The sequence below is a fragment of the Ahaetulla prasina genome, chromosome 1 (assembly GCF_028640845.1).
Source record: "Ahaetulla prasina isolate Xishuangbanna chromosome 1, ASM2864084v1, whole genome shotgun sequence".
Taxonomy (NCBI): domain Eukaryota; kingdom Metazoa; phylum Chordata; class Lepidosauria; order Squamata; family Colubridae; genus Ahaetulla; species Ahaetulla prasina.
In genome coordinates, this window is record NC_080539.1 from 361,949,527 (window position 1) to 361,965,921 (window position 16,395).

General features: G+C 42.8%; 1 protein-coding gene across 1 annotated transcript in view; it reads right to left on the reverse strand.

Annotated features, from left to right (window-relative positions):
* UNC13A (unc-13 homolog A) overlaps positions 1-16,395 on the reverse strand; it is a 264,443-nt gene that overhangs the window by 132,906 nt on the left and 115,142 nt on the right. The window contains exons 2-7 of the mRNA XM_058163052.1: positions 12,816-12,845; positions 9,036-9,135; positions 7,219-7,336; positions 6,456-6,579; positions 3,961-4,034; positions 2,613-2,649 (exon numbers count right to left, since the gene is read on the reverse strand). Coding sequence (XP_058019035.1) covers positions 2,613-2,649; positions 3,961-4,034; positions 6,456-6,579; positions 7,219-7,336; positions 9,036-9,135; positions 12,816-12,845 — 483 coding nt within the window. The remainder of the gene's footprint in view (positions 1-2,612; positions 2,650-3,960; positions 4,035-6,455; positions 6,580-7,218; positions 7,337-9,035; positions 9,136-12,815; positions 12,846-16,395) is intronic.

Here is a 16,395-nt window from a genome sequence, read left to right on the forward strand (position 1 = left end):
GATTCTGACCTATTTCTCACTCACCTCTGCCTTCAACTATGTGATATTATCCGCCCTCCTAAGAACGCTGGTAAAAAATGCATGTAATGCACAGTTGTAAGAGATGAAGAACGCTAGTAGCTTGAGAAAAGAGCTTTAAAATAAAATAGAACACACAAATAGAAGAGGAAGCAGAGCAGTGGTGGGTTTCAATTTTTTTTACTACCGGTTCTGTGGGTGTGGCCTGGTGGGTGGGCGTGGCTTGGTGGGCATGGCAGGGGAAGGATACTGTAAAATCTCCATTTCCACCCCACTCCAAGGGAAGGTTATTGTAAAATCTCCATTTCCTCCTGATCAGCTGGGACTCGGGAGGCAGAGAATAGATGGGGGTGGGGCTAGTCAGAGGTGGTATTTACCGGTTCTCCGAACTACTCAAAATTTCCGCTACCGGTTCTCCAGAACTAGTCAGAAGCTGCTGAAACCCACCTCTGAAACAGAGCAATTTCAGGATGGGCAGGAAAAAAATCAAGATGGCTGCTGGACATTCTAATAGCATTTGTAACCAGCAACATCTGCAGAGGCGGTCAGCAAGGTACAAGAACCTCCCTTTTCAATGTGCTCCAAAGGGATGGGATCCTATCCTCTTTGTCTGCTTACCGGAATTTCTCACCCCATCGTATTGGAGAGGCAGGAATCCTTGAGATACGCCTGAAAGCATTGCATAATTTATGCCTGATTAAGCTAACCATTTTAACTAATTATAAAATAGAGCTATGGACATTTTGTCAAGAAGATAAAGGTACATGCTTCTTTAAAAACATATTTTCTTGTTCTTACGTGTCTCAGTGATGTCACTGGAAAAAAAAATCAAATCTCACAGTTTATATAGTGTATAAAAAATTCATTCATGAATAACAGGATCCCTGACTGAGTGGATCTGAGTTTGTTGCATGGAAGATGTAACAGAAATGAAATGAAATTACATCCTAGTTACAAAAAAGTAAAGAAGGAATAAATTGTGGGATTCAGGCACTGAGGAGTAAGATTTTTGGGAACAGCTTGCTCAGTATTAATAATAGAAGCAAGATGGTTCCTTTGTCTGATCAATAGGGGCTGAGTTCGCATCTGTTTATATAGTATGGATAGTACATCTTTCAACAGCTATTAATTATAATATATAATGGAGCCTCAATATACAAGAGCAGTTCACCTGTCCTGATTAAATGCTGAGGATTAGCAAGATTGTTGGCCTTTAGTAACCATGGTCTAGACTCTAGAGAACAGAATTCTTGATATTTTGCTGACAACTATGACTGGAATCTTTGGGTTCTATGTCCGATCCTGACTGGACCAAGAAAGAACCAAACAAAGTTCTCACTAACTTGCACCAATTTGAAATTAACTCAACTGAAAGCCAATCAGAAGTCAGAACATCTGGCCATATCGCCCTCTGCTCAGATGTGTGTAGTCTGTATAATGTACTACACTGCCTGTGAATATACAAGCCACAGTTGTCAGTGAAAGGAAGTTGGTTCACTAGAGCAGGGGTCTCCAACCTTGGCAACTTTAAGACTTGTGGACTTCAACTTCCAGAATTCTGGGAGTTGAAGTCCACAAGTCTTAAAGTTGTCGAGGTTGGAGACCCCTGCACTAGAGCATGTACAATAAACCCTGAAGGTCAACGCTGTCCAACTGGCTGTGAAAACCTGCACCAATATGTTACTAGCAAAATTAATCTGTTTCCACCCTGCCTGTGGGCTTCCTATGGGGGTATCTGGCTATCAACTGTCAGATGCTTGTTTGATGAGCTTTTTACATTTGATCTAGCAGAGTTCTTCTATAGTCTAGTCTGGTTCATACTGGCTTTCCTTCAGGGGTGAAATGCTACCGGTTCGGATCGGTTCAGCCAAACCAGTAGCGATGATGGCGGGTGGTTGGGAGAACCGGTAGCGATGGTAGCACGAGGCTCCGCCCACCCGCCCGGTTGTTGTTACTTCCTGGTTTTAACCAGGAAGTAACCTGTTTTGTAACCTCTGTGCATGTACAGAAGGATTTGCGCATGTGCAGTGGGTCTGCGCGTGCACTTCTGAACCGGTAGGGAAGGTAAGTAGATTTCACCCCTGCTTTCCTTATATTCTAGAGTTGTATTGTAATAGTTCAACGGTTCAATTAGAAATCTTTCCTAACTAGGATAATACGGTAGGCTATTTCCAGGATGGAGTTAAATGGGCTGTTTTTCTTTAAATGGCTTCTGGAAATCCCTTTTACCTTTCTGTCCCCAGCATCTGCCCTCTAGCCCATGCACCCATCACCCAATAGATCTTCTGAGACTTATAAGGGTAGGAAGACATAAGGGAAGAAATGGTATTAGGAAGACACAGAGGGAAGGGATAGGAAGAAAGGATGAAGCTTTCATTGACCAAACTGTAAACAGCTCTGTCTTGGGCCAAACCCTCATTAATCTTGGAATGAAACGTTGGTTTCCAAATACTGCAGCCAAAAAAGGAGGGGGGAATCCATTTTGCTTGGAAAAGTGTGAAGGGAACACTTCATGTGCCAACCCTAATTTGCAGCAGAAATTAGGAAAACACAATCATATATGCCCAACCGCCCCAAATCAAAGAAACACTTACAGCACTGGGAGCCAGGGACTGGAAGCGGCTTCTCCTGCTTCTCCCAGGATGAAGAGGGAGAGGAAGAAAACACAAAGATTAGGACCTATCTGAGAAGAACGGACATCCTTTTCTCTCAAAGGCCTCTGATTCGGGAGCTCCAAAGCAAGAGCTGAAACCAGAGGTAGGTGGGGGAAGATGGAGAGGAAAATCATTAAATGAAAAGCACTTCGTTTGGAAAGAGGATTTTTGACAACGAGAGCCAAGGGTCTTGGTTCTATTTTGGACTTCACCGGGAACAGCACGCACCTGGAGCAACTGGTACACAATATGAAGTTGTGCAAAGGCCCCCCTAGCCACAACTTCCACCTACTTTTTGAGCAGGAATCATGAATCCAGGAGGACCCCTAGATTGTGCAGGGGGGTCTGTTTGGGGTAGCGCAGCCCCATCCAGCACCAGAGATGGTATTACTTCTAGAAACTGAGGTCCCTAAAACCCAAAACTAGTGAATCTTGCCAGGGTTCAGCGGAAGCCTGTTGTTCCCCATCCAGAGAATCTCCACACGCTGAGATAGGACATCCATAGCATCACTTAATTCGCCAGGAGCCGAGATAAACAGTTGGATCCCCATGGCATCACCAAGGGTCTCATATCGATGTTAAATAGGAGAGGAGAGAGACCCGATCTGTGGGGCATCCCATATAAGTAGTCCTCAACTTACAACCTCAACTGAGACCAGAATTTCTGTTGCTACATAAGACAGTTATTAACACCAAATTTGACAACCTTTTTTGCCGTGGTTGTTAAGTGGATCACTGCAGTGGGGAAATGAATCACACAGTCTTTAAGTGAATCCCGTTCCCCCCAACTGACTTTGCTTGCCAAAATCTGGTTGGGAAGGTCATCAACGGCAATCTCGTGACACCAGGATGCTGCGACCATCATAAATGCAAGCCAGTTGCCAAGCGTCTGAATTTTGATGACCACGGAGATGCGGCAAAGGTCGTAAGCATGAGGATCAGACATAAGATATTTTTTTCCAGTGCTGTTGTAACTTTGAACGGTCACTAAATGAATGTTGTAAGTTGAGGACTACCTGCCGTTGGGGTGGGATCTCTCTCCTTCAATCACCCCCAATTGGAACCAATCCCGGAGAGAGGAGGTGAATGAGCACAACTTCCACAATCCTGGGAATCGATCCAGAAGGATACTATTTTATGTTGTTAGGAGGGGAAAGAAATATTTGCTTGCACCAATCAACTTCAGGCAGAAACTAAAGTGTGAGGATTTTTGGAGGCAGAAATAGAACAGCTGATGCATTTTTCCCAATTCTCAGATATGCCCATCCGCTCATTCACACATACTTACATCATCTTGGTCTCGCATAGCATTCAACCGCTCCAGCTCCTTGACCCAATAGCGAGCCTCTTCTTCAGGAATATCTGCAAGAAGGGGGGAAAAGTGGGAGATTTTTCAGGTTAATGGAACCCCCTTAGCAAAATCAAGTGGTCTAGCTTTTTTTTTCCCCCAGAACCACCTAATATTAGGCTACATTTGTGAGATAGCATTTTTAAATACAGTCCCGTTAGTTGTGTTCATGGGGAGAGAGAATTAAAAACAAAGATGGTGACAGAGCCTGGTGTGAGCAAAGCCACCATCTTGATTTATTTATTTTTTAAACCCAGCCTGCAAATGACCTTGAGAAAAAAAGATAACCAACTGGATTTGTACATCTATTTATTTGTGCAGGACTGGAGTAGATTTTAAATTTTATATTGGTTTTAATGGGTTTTATTATTTATATGGTTTTTTAAAAAAATTGGGCCATGTAGAATAAGCTTTTTAACTGTTATTTTATTCTGTATTTATATGTATTTTTATTTGCCTGTGAACCGCCCTGAGTCCCTAGGGAGATAGGGCGGTATATAAATATGATAAATAAATAAATAAATAAATAAATAAATCTTGAGAGTCAGTATCATACCCGCAATCTTTCACTGCTGGTTGTAAACATTTTGAATTTGGAGAATGCCCTGGGGGTGTTTTCTAAAATGGCTGCTGAGGGGGGGAAACAGGCCTGGTCACAAAATGGCCGCGAGGCAGAATATCGTTAGTTACAAAGCACAGCGTTACCAAGACGCTGCCTGTTCCCTCTGTTATGTTCAAAGAAAAATCCAGGTCCAGTTCAAGCCGGGAATAAAATGGAGGCTGATTGGAAAGAAAGATTCTGTTTATTGGTCAGCTGTACCAGAACTGCACACTGTGTGTATGTGTTGGTTCTGTTCACCAATAAACAGAATCTTTCTTTCCAATCAGCCTCCATTTTATTCCCAGGTTGGAACTGGACCAGGATTTTTCTTCCAACGGTTACAACTCCTACCCTGGTAAGATGCCAAGTATACCTGTCTCATCCCGTCAGGCAGGATGGGCAGGTTTCAAATCCCATCAGTGAAAGAAAGATAGTTGGCAGAACATAGAATACATTTATTTTCTGATGTAGTGCCCATATCTGGAGAACAGGATGGTGCCAATCCTGATGGCCTTTCATGAGAAGAGAAGAGAAGAGAAGAGAAGAGAAGAGAAGAGAAGAGAAGAGAAGAGAAGAAAAACTAGAAGAGAAGAAAAGAGAAGAGAAGAGAAGAAAAAAATAGAAGAGAAGAAAAAATAGAAGAGAAGAGAAGAGAAGAAAAATAGAAGAAAAGAAGAGAAGAGAAGAGAAGAAAAATAGAAGAGAAGAAAAATAGAAGAGAAGAGAAGAGAAGAGAAGAAAAAATAGAAGAAAAGAAGAGAAGAGAAGAGAAGAAAAAAATAGAAGAGAAGAAAAGAAAAGAGAAGAAAAAATAGAAGAGAAGAGAAGATAGAATAGAATAGAATAGAATAGAATAGAATAGAATAGAATAGAATAGAATAGAATAGAATAGAATAGAATTCTTTATTGGCCAAGTGCGATTGGACACACAAGGAATTTGTCTTCGGTGTATAAGCTTTCAGTGATAGATCAGCTCTATCTCTGGGCCTGGGGCTCTGATGGTGTAACAGGAACATGGTTCTTGGTTATACCACAGGTCCTCGACTTACAACCACAATTGAGCGCAGAATTTATGTTGCTAAGTGAGAAACTTGTTAAGTGAGTTTTGCTCCATTTTATGACTTTTCTTGCCACATTTGTTAAGTGAATCCCTGCAGTTGTTAAATTAGTAACACGTTTTTTTCAGTCAATCTGGCTTCCCCATTGATTTTGCTTCTCAGAAGGTCACCAAAGGGGATCACATGACCCCCTGGGATCCTGCCACTATCATAAATATGAACTAGTTACCAAGTGTCCGACTAAATCACATGACAGGAGAGGCAATCAACTGATAGGTGCCCAAAGACATGTGGATGAGCTTTGCTGCCTCCCATGCTATTAGTGAACTAAGAATCAGGAGACCTTTGAAGCAACAATCAATACCAGAAAAAACAGAAATTGCATTGATTTAATGCATATTTCTTCTCCATCTAAAATTTTGCAACAGGAAAAGCAAACATTTGTAAGCTGAATACTATATATACTCACAGATAACCCTATCTATAGATAGAGCTGATAGAGCTGATCTATCACTGAAAGCTTATACACCGAAGACAAATTCCTTGTGTGTCCAATCGCACTTGAATTTTTAATCAAAATATTGTGGAAAATGCACCACTTGTAGATAAGCCAACCAAAATTGGGATATATTTTGCCCCCTAAAATTCTCACATCTGAAATATGCATGGGTTATGTATTTATAAACACTGTTTGCATTAAAAAATCTTATTCTTTGTATGCTGGGAAAAAATTGCATTCTCACACCACAGATCCCCATTTTTACAACATAACCTACCAAGTGGGAGTTCAAAGCGGGTGTCCAAGAGGATACGGTGGAAAGTGGGGTCTTTGGTCCCAGAGATCTCATTATCTGTCATGATGACGTGAGAATCAAGAGTTAGCCACTCTCCTGGGCCATCCTAGGAGAAGAACAAGGAAAGAGAGAGATTGTGCTTTGATCAGTCTAATCTTGCATCTTCTTATCCAACGTGCTTGCTATGTTTCTGGGAAGAGTTCAATAGCATCTTCTTTGCCTTTTCTCCTTCAACTGTACTTGGCCCATCCAATAAATACTGGTAGTAACACGAAACCATCATGTCTCCAAAACAATGATACCCTTCTCCTTCCTGATAGTCTAGCAATTGCAAAAAAAAAAAGTTAAGAAAAGAAAAGAAAAGAAAAGAAAAGAAAGAGGAAGGGAAGGATGGAGGGAAGGAGGGAAGGAGGGAAGGAGGACTACCCAATTGTCTTTGTCTCCTCAACAAATGCTTTTATCTTTCCTAAAGAAGAAGCCTCCTGGATCCGATGGGACATCTCTGTTCTGTTGGCAATACCCTTTTCAAGATGAGGATAAAAAGATAGCCAGAAGATTCTGGAAACTACTACAGTCCCACACATCTAGAAGGCACAAGCTTGAGGAAGCCTGGAGAGGAAGAAAGCCATTCACTATCATTGCATTGTTAACTTTTCTATAAAATCCAAGCATCTTCTGTTGGGGAGGGGGCTCAAATCTCCTCAAAAGAGCAAGCATATCTCCAGAGATTTGGCTCTATACGCACCTCGTTTGATTGGCGGATTGTGCTTAAGGGGATCCAAACCGTGCCCACCATGGTGTCCCAGATAAGACCTTTGTTCCACACTTCCACTGTCAACCCGAGGTCTAGTCGATTAATTTCACTGCAAGAGAGAGATACATCTTTTAGACTGGGCTAGAGCGACCTTCCCCAGAGCTGATATCCACTCACTCCATTTCCCCCCTATCTCCCACCCTGATTCTAATTCAGGTGTTCCCAAACTCTTCAGCTGATCAACCCCTCTCATGTGAATTTCAGATTGTTCCTCAACCCCCAGGCATTTACTATATAAAAATAGTTTAATAAATACATCTTTAATCAATAGTTAATCATATTGGAGAATCCTGGTCTAACTGCTAGAACAAGCATTTCCTTAACCAAAAGTGTCACCTGATAAGAATTAAAGAAAGAACTGAAATTGAAAATGATGAACTTGGCTCTTAATATTCACAGGACATTGCTTTGGATTTAGTTCCCAAAAGTTGCTCAGAGGTGCACATCAGCACAAATGTGGCACAGAACTACTGCTCTTTAACACAGCCATATCTTTTCCCTGGATTGCATGGCTGGCCTTTACAGCTGCTACTTGATTCCAAGAAAAAATGAGGCTGTTTCGAAGATTTGCAGCTAACTGCTGCCCTGAACTTCCCAACCTCCCTTTTCAAAATTAAATCCAAAGGATTGCACAGCCTTAGCCCTCCATATTTTGGGTACCCAGACTACTGAAAGAATGACTGATCCTGCTCTTAGCGTCTGAGATTGGTCAGATTGGTTGAATCTTGGGAATAGGGCTTTCTCAAAAGTAACTATGATTTTGAGATATACTGTCTTGGTATAACAGAATAACAGAATTGGAAGGGATCTCGGAGGTCTTCTTGTCCAATTCCCTGCACTATTTACCTTCATTAGGTAAATAGTGTCCTTTGGCACACCTTGGTTCCATTTTCAATGCAATTAACACCAAGCCCACCCGTACAACATTTCTAGTACCAGATCTAAATAATAATAATAATAATAATAATAATAATAATAATAATAATAATAATAATAATAATAATAATAATAATAAGCCAGAATAAAATACAACAACAACACATACAGTATTAAAAACAAACATTAAAAACTTATTCAATTTGGCCGAATATTAAAATACGATCAACCCTTTAAAATTAATAAAGATTACAAACCCATAAAATCATCTAAATTTTTTTTTAAAAAATCAAGCCAGTCCAGCAAGACGGAATAAATAAGTCTTAAGTTCGCGGCAAAAGGTCCGAAGGTCAGGTAATTGTCGAAGTCCAGGGGGAAGTTCGTTCCACAGGGTGGGAGCCCCCACACAGAAGGCCCTTCCCCTGGGAGCCGCCAGCCGACATTGCTTGGCTGACGGCACCCTAAGGAGTCCCTCTCTGTGAGAACGCACAGGTCGCTGGGAGATAGAAGATGGCAGCAGACGGTCCCGTAAGTAACCCAGTCCTAAGCCATGGAGCGCTTTAAAGGTGGTCACCAATACCTTGAAGCGCACCCGGAAGACAACAGGCAGCCAGTGCCGTCTGCGCAGGATGGGTGTTATGTGGGAGCCTAAATTAAAGTGGATTTAATCCTAGATTCATTTAACTATACATTTTAAATATGCAACCACCCAATACAATTGAATTTTGTAATAAAATTGAACACTATGAGCCTCCAAACAAGTCCTGTAAATGGCATATATTACTGGCCTACATAGCAGTTTCACATCGTTGTCTGCATTTATCCCACCACCGAAATTTGAGGAGGTAAAACCATTTCCCACCCCAACTTACAACATAAAATCTTGTTCCCAGCAGGGAAGGTTCCCTCGCACTGCAATTGTCGTGCTCTTTACATTCTGAACTTTGAGGGTCACGTATGTGTTGAATTTTTCTACCAGAGAGAAAGCAAAACAAAGAGAATATAAATGGGGTGTCACAATTCGCAGCATTGAAGGAAAGCACTTGGAAAATTCTGGGGTTAGCCCACTTTATCAGAATATTACACTGTCCCCATTCAATATCTGGTTTTCAAAATGCTTATGAATTCTGAGTACTTCCTCTCTTTTACTCTTCCCTTTTCCCTTTAAATCACAGCACTTTAAAACGTACTTCCTGAAATGGCCAACTTGATGTTTGATGCGAAGACTACAAGGGGATCATAACAACAAACAAGAGTACTTCCTCACTCATGTTCCTCAGTGACTGCTGACCAAGGTAGCTGGGCATGGAATGAATATTTAATAATTATTTTGATAGCTTTATGACTATATTTAATCCAAATTTGGTATATGTTTTGTTCAAAAAATAATCCCAATTGGGGCAAAAAGGATGTGGAAAAAAAACCTTTCTTTCTCCTTTCCAGTCCTTGTCTTCTTTCATGTAACTCCTCTGCAGGACCCAGGTGTTATTCCAATTTTTTCCATACTTATTTGTTTTCTAAATCATATCATTTTGTAGTTCTTTAGCACAATCTAACAAATAAAAATGCAGTACTGAAATACACACTTCCCTACTTAGTTTTTCCTCACCTCACTAGTCTGTACTGCATAGAATTCAAATTAGCTCTGTGTTGCTGGTTCTGTCATCAATGAGTAGTTGTCATCGGTTTCGCAACAAAGGTGTTCTCAAGGCTGTATTTTTTTTTTACTATTTTTATTACTCTGGATTTGTGTGTGCCAGTTTGCCTTCATCCAATTGGTTATCTCCAATTGGATGCTGCCAGTCATAGCTACTCAGTGCCAGGCTTGCCATTTACTCAGAGTAGTTGTCATTGAGGACAAAACTCAGAAGATACTCACTGTCAGTACTTCTCTCTTGCTCCACCTTTCACCCTTCTTCCACACCTGCAGAAGTTATGCTAGTCTGTGCTTGAACAGCTGGGCTGTTTAGCACTTTTTCAAAAGAGCACTAGACCCGTGTTTAGCAATAATCTGTCATGTTATAGGAATGAATATTGTGCTTGCCACTTTTTAGCTGGGCAACTTGGCAGTTGGCTAAATCAGCCATTCCAAGCTCCTACCAACACTTGTTCAGCCTCAAGAAATTAAGAGTTGATCTCCTACCAGCACATGATGCTCCATAAAAAGAGTCTCTAAGCCAAAGGAATCCACCAATTGCATTCTTTAATTGGTCTTATTTTAATAACTAAGGATAGCACTTTCCTTATTTCTCCATCTTGTTACTCAGACAAATTAAGTCTTGGCTGTCAGCATATCAGATTTTATGCAGGTACATTTTTCTGCTGATTCTTGTACATTGACATAACTGCAGAACATACCCAGGTTACATGTTAATGTCCCATTCAGTCATTTCTTATCCACAGGAGTGCTTAGAAGCCACATTTCTAGCAACATCTCACTAATGATTCCTTGAGTTTTCAAGGGCTGGCTGATTGTGTTTAATCTGGTTTTTTTAAAAAAATTATTTTTATTTATTTGCATTTATATCCCGCCCTTCTCCGAAGACTCAGGGCGGCTTACACTATGTCAGGCAATAGCCTTCATCCATTTGTATATTATATACAAAGTCAACTTATTGCCCCCAACAAACTGGTCCTCATTTTACCTACCTTATAAAGGATGGAAGGCTGAGTCAACCTTGGGCCTGGTGGGACTTGAACCTGCAGTAATTGCAAGCAGCTGCTGTTAATAACAGACTGCATTAGTCTGTTGAGCCACCAGAGGCCCAAGGTTAATCCCTTTGGTTAATCCCTTTGCTGGGTTTGCTCCCCAATCCAAGGTAAGAGCTGCCTTCTAAAAGTTTTGTTTTCTTTCTCTAACCATTTTAGCTATTTCTTCTCAATATTAGAGATATTCTCCCACCTGTTTTACAGTTCTTTGGCTGACTGTTCATATGTCATTAAGTAGGTCATCTAGAAATAAGATTCCCTGAGGACAGTTAACAAAAGGGTCTGCAATTGAAGGGTTCATTACTGAGATGTTACTAGAATTGTGACTTCTGAGCTCTCTTGAGGATAAGAAATGTGTGGGCAGGACATTTATACTGTAAGCTGGTCATGTTCTGAAGTTATTTCAGTACACAAGAATGGTGGAATGAAATGAAGGGCAACACACTGTTAATGTTTAAATTTCAGTTAGGTAGCAATCTGCACATCCACAGACAATTAATGGTCTTAAACACATGCCTGTACTGAAACTAGCAATTGTTTCAGAAAAATGTCAAAAATTCGTGATCATTCAAACACCTCCTACTTCTCCCACATTTAACAATGTTATGTTTAGATGAATGCTTCGTGCACCATGAATGCCACATGGTATTAATTTGCCATTGCATTTTGAAGAAGTTCTACATGATGTTGTGCGATATATCAATCAGATTGTAGGATCATTTCTATCCTATGCACTGCCCTGAGATTGTATTGATTATAGGGGAGTTCTAACTACAGGTAGTCTGTCAGCGTTCCAGAAAACCCCCTCCCCAAGTAAAAACTCCAAAGCAGGCATCTTTCAAAGTTTTTTTGCTAGGATAGGTAAACGGGCACATTTGGGAAAATCCGAATCTGAGAGATCCGGGTTTTCCCTTAGGAAATCAAAACTTCAAACCCAACCCCTAATTCCTCTGCCGATCACATGCTCCAATCGCCAACCGTCCAATCTCGAGACATCACTCCGACCACTCCTTCTCCAGATGCAGGACCGGCCTGACCTTGACCGACAGGAAGAATGTTATTGTGTCTAATGGGCCCCTCTACTAACTCCCCCCCTCCTACTTTCCCACACATGAGAAAATGGCAGCGGGGAAGCTTCCAAAGCTGACATAGTCCTTAACATACAACCATTTGTTAAGTGACCATTTGAAATTATGATGGAACTGAGAAGTTACTTATGTCTGGTCTTCACAAATATGACTATCACAGCATCCCCACATGGTGGTCAAAATTTGGGCACTTGGCAACAGGCATGTATTTACAATGGTTGCAACATCCCGGGGTCATGTGATTGCCATTTGAAACCTTCCTAGCTGGCTTCTGAAAAACAATGTCAATGCGGGAAGCTGGGTTCGCTTAATAACTGCATGATTCACTTAACAACAGCAGTGATTTGGCTAACTAACCATATCAAGAAACTCACTTAGCAACTGCCTTAGCATTGAAAATTCTGATCCCTGTTGTGGTTGTAAGTCAAGGACTACTTGTATAATAAACACATTGCATAATTAACAGAATAATGGAATAACAGAGTTGGAAGGGACCTTGGAGGTCTTCTAATCCAACCCCCTGCTCAAACAGGAAACCCTTTATCATTTCAAAGAAATGGCTGTCCAGTCTCTTCTTAAAAACCTCCAGAGTTGGAGCATCCACAACTTCTGGAGGCAAGTCGTTCCCGTTTCATTGTTCTAACTATTAGGAAATTTCTCCTTAGTTCTAAGTTGGTTCTCTCCTTAATTAGTTTCCATCCATTGCTTCTTCTGCCTTCAGATGCTTTGTGGAAGCCCATTAGTTATTGAATATTAAATACTTTATTGTTTGGACCAGTGGGACACTAGAAAGAACTTGAAATCCTAAGTTTGTCTTATTTCCCCATAGAAAAAAGAGAAAAGGTGGGAACTCACCTTGTGGGCCATCAAACTTGGCTTTTTTGACTGGAAAAATGAAGAGAAAAGAAAGCAGTTAGTGCTCAGCCCAAAATGAATAAAATCTGCACAGCCTGATTTGCCTAACCTCTTAAGATGTTCCATGGCTAGGTCTAGGATGTCATGCAAACCAGGCCATGAATTCCATTGCGGTTAAAAATAATTGCATTAGCCATAGTTTTTAACCATAGCTTGTTGTTAGCTGTATGTTGTCTGAAACCAGACTAATGTCTACTTTAAGCAACCATTAGAGACAGGAGGGAGAACTGCACAGGGGTGGGCTTCAAAAATTTTAGCAAGGGGTTCTCTCCCTGGTTGCTGGGTGGGTGTGGCCATGGTAGGCATGACCTAGTTGGCCTCCCACCACGGTGGGGAGGGGCTTTTTGCCCACCCCGGCTCTGGAGGCTTTCCTCGAGCCTCCAGGAGGGTGAAAATAGCCTCTCCAGGCTCCGAAGGCCCTCTGGAGGCCAGAAACGGGCCCTTTTCCTCCTTCCCGAACTTCCAGTAGGGCCAGTTTTCTCCCACCCTGAGCCTCTGCATGCAGCCTGCACTTACCTGCATCCAAAATGGGCCGCGTGGGCCGTGGGGACTCCTGGCATGGGACGGGAGGGGTGGGTGAGGCTAGCTAGGAGTGGGGTTTGGGGGTTCTCTGAACTGCACAGAATCTTAGCTAGAGATTCTCCTGAACCCCTGCGAATCCCCAGCAGCCCACCCCTGGAACTGTACCCATAGAGTAATGCTGGATCTCCAACAGCAGCATTGTTGTTCCCCAAGAGGTGTGTGTATATTATAGTGACCAGACGTCCCGCTTTTGGTGGGACAGTCCCGCTTTTTAATAATTTGTCCCGCGTCCCGCGGCATTTCAAAAAAGTCCCGATTTTTTTCCCCACTCCCATTCTGAAAATGGGAGGCGGCAACGCAAGAGCAGGAGGAGGAGGCGGAGAAGGGGAAGTGGCAGAGAAGGGGGCACGAGATCGCCCGCTGCCTGGAAGAGCCAAGAGGAGAGCCGAGGAGAGCCGAGCCTGCCTGGAAGAGCCGAGAAGCAGCAGCCGCTCCTCCTCCTTCAGCCAGGTGGCGAGACTCAGCGCGCATGCACAGCCCCCCCCTCCCCCGGTCAATGGTGTCCCGCTTTGCCATCGCTGAAATCTGGTCACTTTAGTGTATGTGTGTCAAAATCTGCAAGATGTTGGACATGGCATTGAAATAGATGTTTCAACCATCACGCTGCCCCTGCCATTTTGCAAATTTTAACACACCCTCCCCCAGATGTACCTGCTGCTCCTCTTCATTTTCCCACATGCTCCAGATATGAGGAGGGTTATCTCTGAAAACTGCAGGAAGCATTATTGGATGGCTTTCAGGTTTTCTTTAGTAGTTTTTAAATATGCAAGTATCAAAGATTATTGCAATGCTCTCTACATGGGGCTACCCCTGAAGTGCACTCGGAGACTCCAGTTAGTCCAAAATGCAGTTGCGCGGGTGATAGAGGGAGCTCCTCGTTGCTCCCGGGTAACACCGCTCCTGCGCAGTTTGCACTGGCTACCTGTGGTCTTTCGGGTGCGCTTCAAGGTTTTGGTTACCACTTTTAAAGCGCTCCATGGCTTAGGGCCCGGGTACTTACGGGACCGCCTGCTGTTACCTTATGCCTCCCATCGACCCGTACACTCTCACAGAGAGGGTCTCCTCAGGGTGCCGTCCGCCAAGCAATGCCGGCTGGCGGCCCCTAGGGGGAGGGCCTTCTCTGTTGGAGCACCTACGCTCTGGAACGACTTCCCCCCAGTTTGCGCCAAATATCTGACCTTCGGGCCTTTCGCCGGGAATTAAAAACTCATTTATTTATTCAAGCGGGATTGGACTGATTTCTTAAATTCTAAATTTTAAAGTTTTAATTCTTTGTAATTTTATATGGGGTATTTTAGGTTAGGTCAATTTGACGGTTTTAATTCGGCCATTGTGGAATAGGTATTTTAAATTGATATTTTAACTTTGTATACTTGCTGTTTTTATCTTTGGCTGTACACCGCCCTGAGTCCTTCGGGAGAAGGGCGGTATAAAAATTTAAATAAAAAAAAAGAAAAGAAAAAGTACCAGGTGAGCAAATCCACAATGACATGTATGGCACTTCCCTTAATATCACAAATCTCGGAGTTTGGCAGTATTGTATCTCAAAAATTAAACTTTCATCTGGCGAGGAAACAGGCCATAGCTATTCCTAGTAAATATATTTTTTTACTTTTCCAGCTGTACTTGTGATTGTAAAGGTAAAGATAAATGTTGCCCCTGTTCAGTTGTGTCTGACTCTAGTGGGTGGTATTCATTTATTTCTTAGCCAAGGGCCAGTGTTATCCAAAGCCATTTCCGTGGACATGTGACCAGCATGACTATATGCCGAGGTGCAGTCAATGCTGTTACCTTCCAACTGAAGTGGTACCTATTTATCTACATGCATTTGCTTGCTTTCAAAATGCTAAATGGGCAGGAGCTGGGGCAGGTAACAAGAGCTCACACCATTGTGTGTTGCTTGGGTCTCAAACTTGGGCTGTCAGCTTTCCAGCTGACAAGCTCAATGAATCAACATGCCCCCCCACCAACTTGGACTATAGCTCCCACATCCCAAATAGTTGGGCAGGCTGGACCTTGTATTCCCAGCACGTCTGGAAAGCACCAGATGGGAGAAGTCTGGTTTAGAAGAACTCCATTACTATTCTCATTATTCTTTGCAAATCATATTTCCGGTGTGGCCGGAAAATTGGACTAAATCCATTTTCCTCGCTCCTAGAACAACATTAACCTACTTCTGAGCCATGAATGACATTGTTTGCAGCACTGTGATGAAGCCCGAGGCAAATAATGAGGGAGAAGGCGTATATTTCCTCACTTGCCCTCAATTGCTGAATTCCCACACTCTTGAATGACTCAGAATCGGTACAAACCATCATCACTCTCTTATATAGTTTTGCATAAGTCGTTTATAGGTTTTCCAAACAGTTATGGTGCATATGCACAGCTCTAAACACACACACTGACACTGTCTTCATATTAGTGTCTTCCTCTTTCTATATGTTTCTCATGATGTCCAGGAGCACATATGGGTGTCTCTCTCTAGACCCATGATGGCGAACCAATAGCACGTGTGCCAGAGGTGGCATGCAGCGCCCTCTCTGATGGCACGTAAGCCGTTGCCCCAGTTCAGCTCCGCTGTGCATGCATGTGTGCCTCCCACCGCAAGCTGGTCTTCGGGTCTCTATCGCGCATGCACAGGGGATGGAGTGTGTGCGGGGTGTGTGTGCACATGTGTGGGGGTGGGGCGCATGTGTGGGGGCGGGGCACATGCAGGGGGTGTGCATGTGCAGGGTGCATGCAGGGGCCCACATGTGCATGTACAAGGGGGTGGGGCGCATGCACAGGGGCCACACATGCATTGGGCTTTGGGGGTTCGGGTGGGTGCGCGCCCATGTGCACACTTCGGAAAGGTTAGCCATCACTGCTCTAGACCAATGTTTCTTAACCTCAGTGACTTAAGATATGTGGACTTCGACTTCCGGGTGGCTCCACCTCT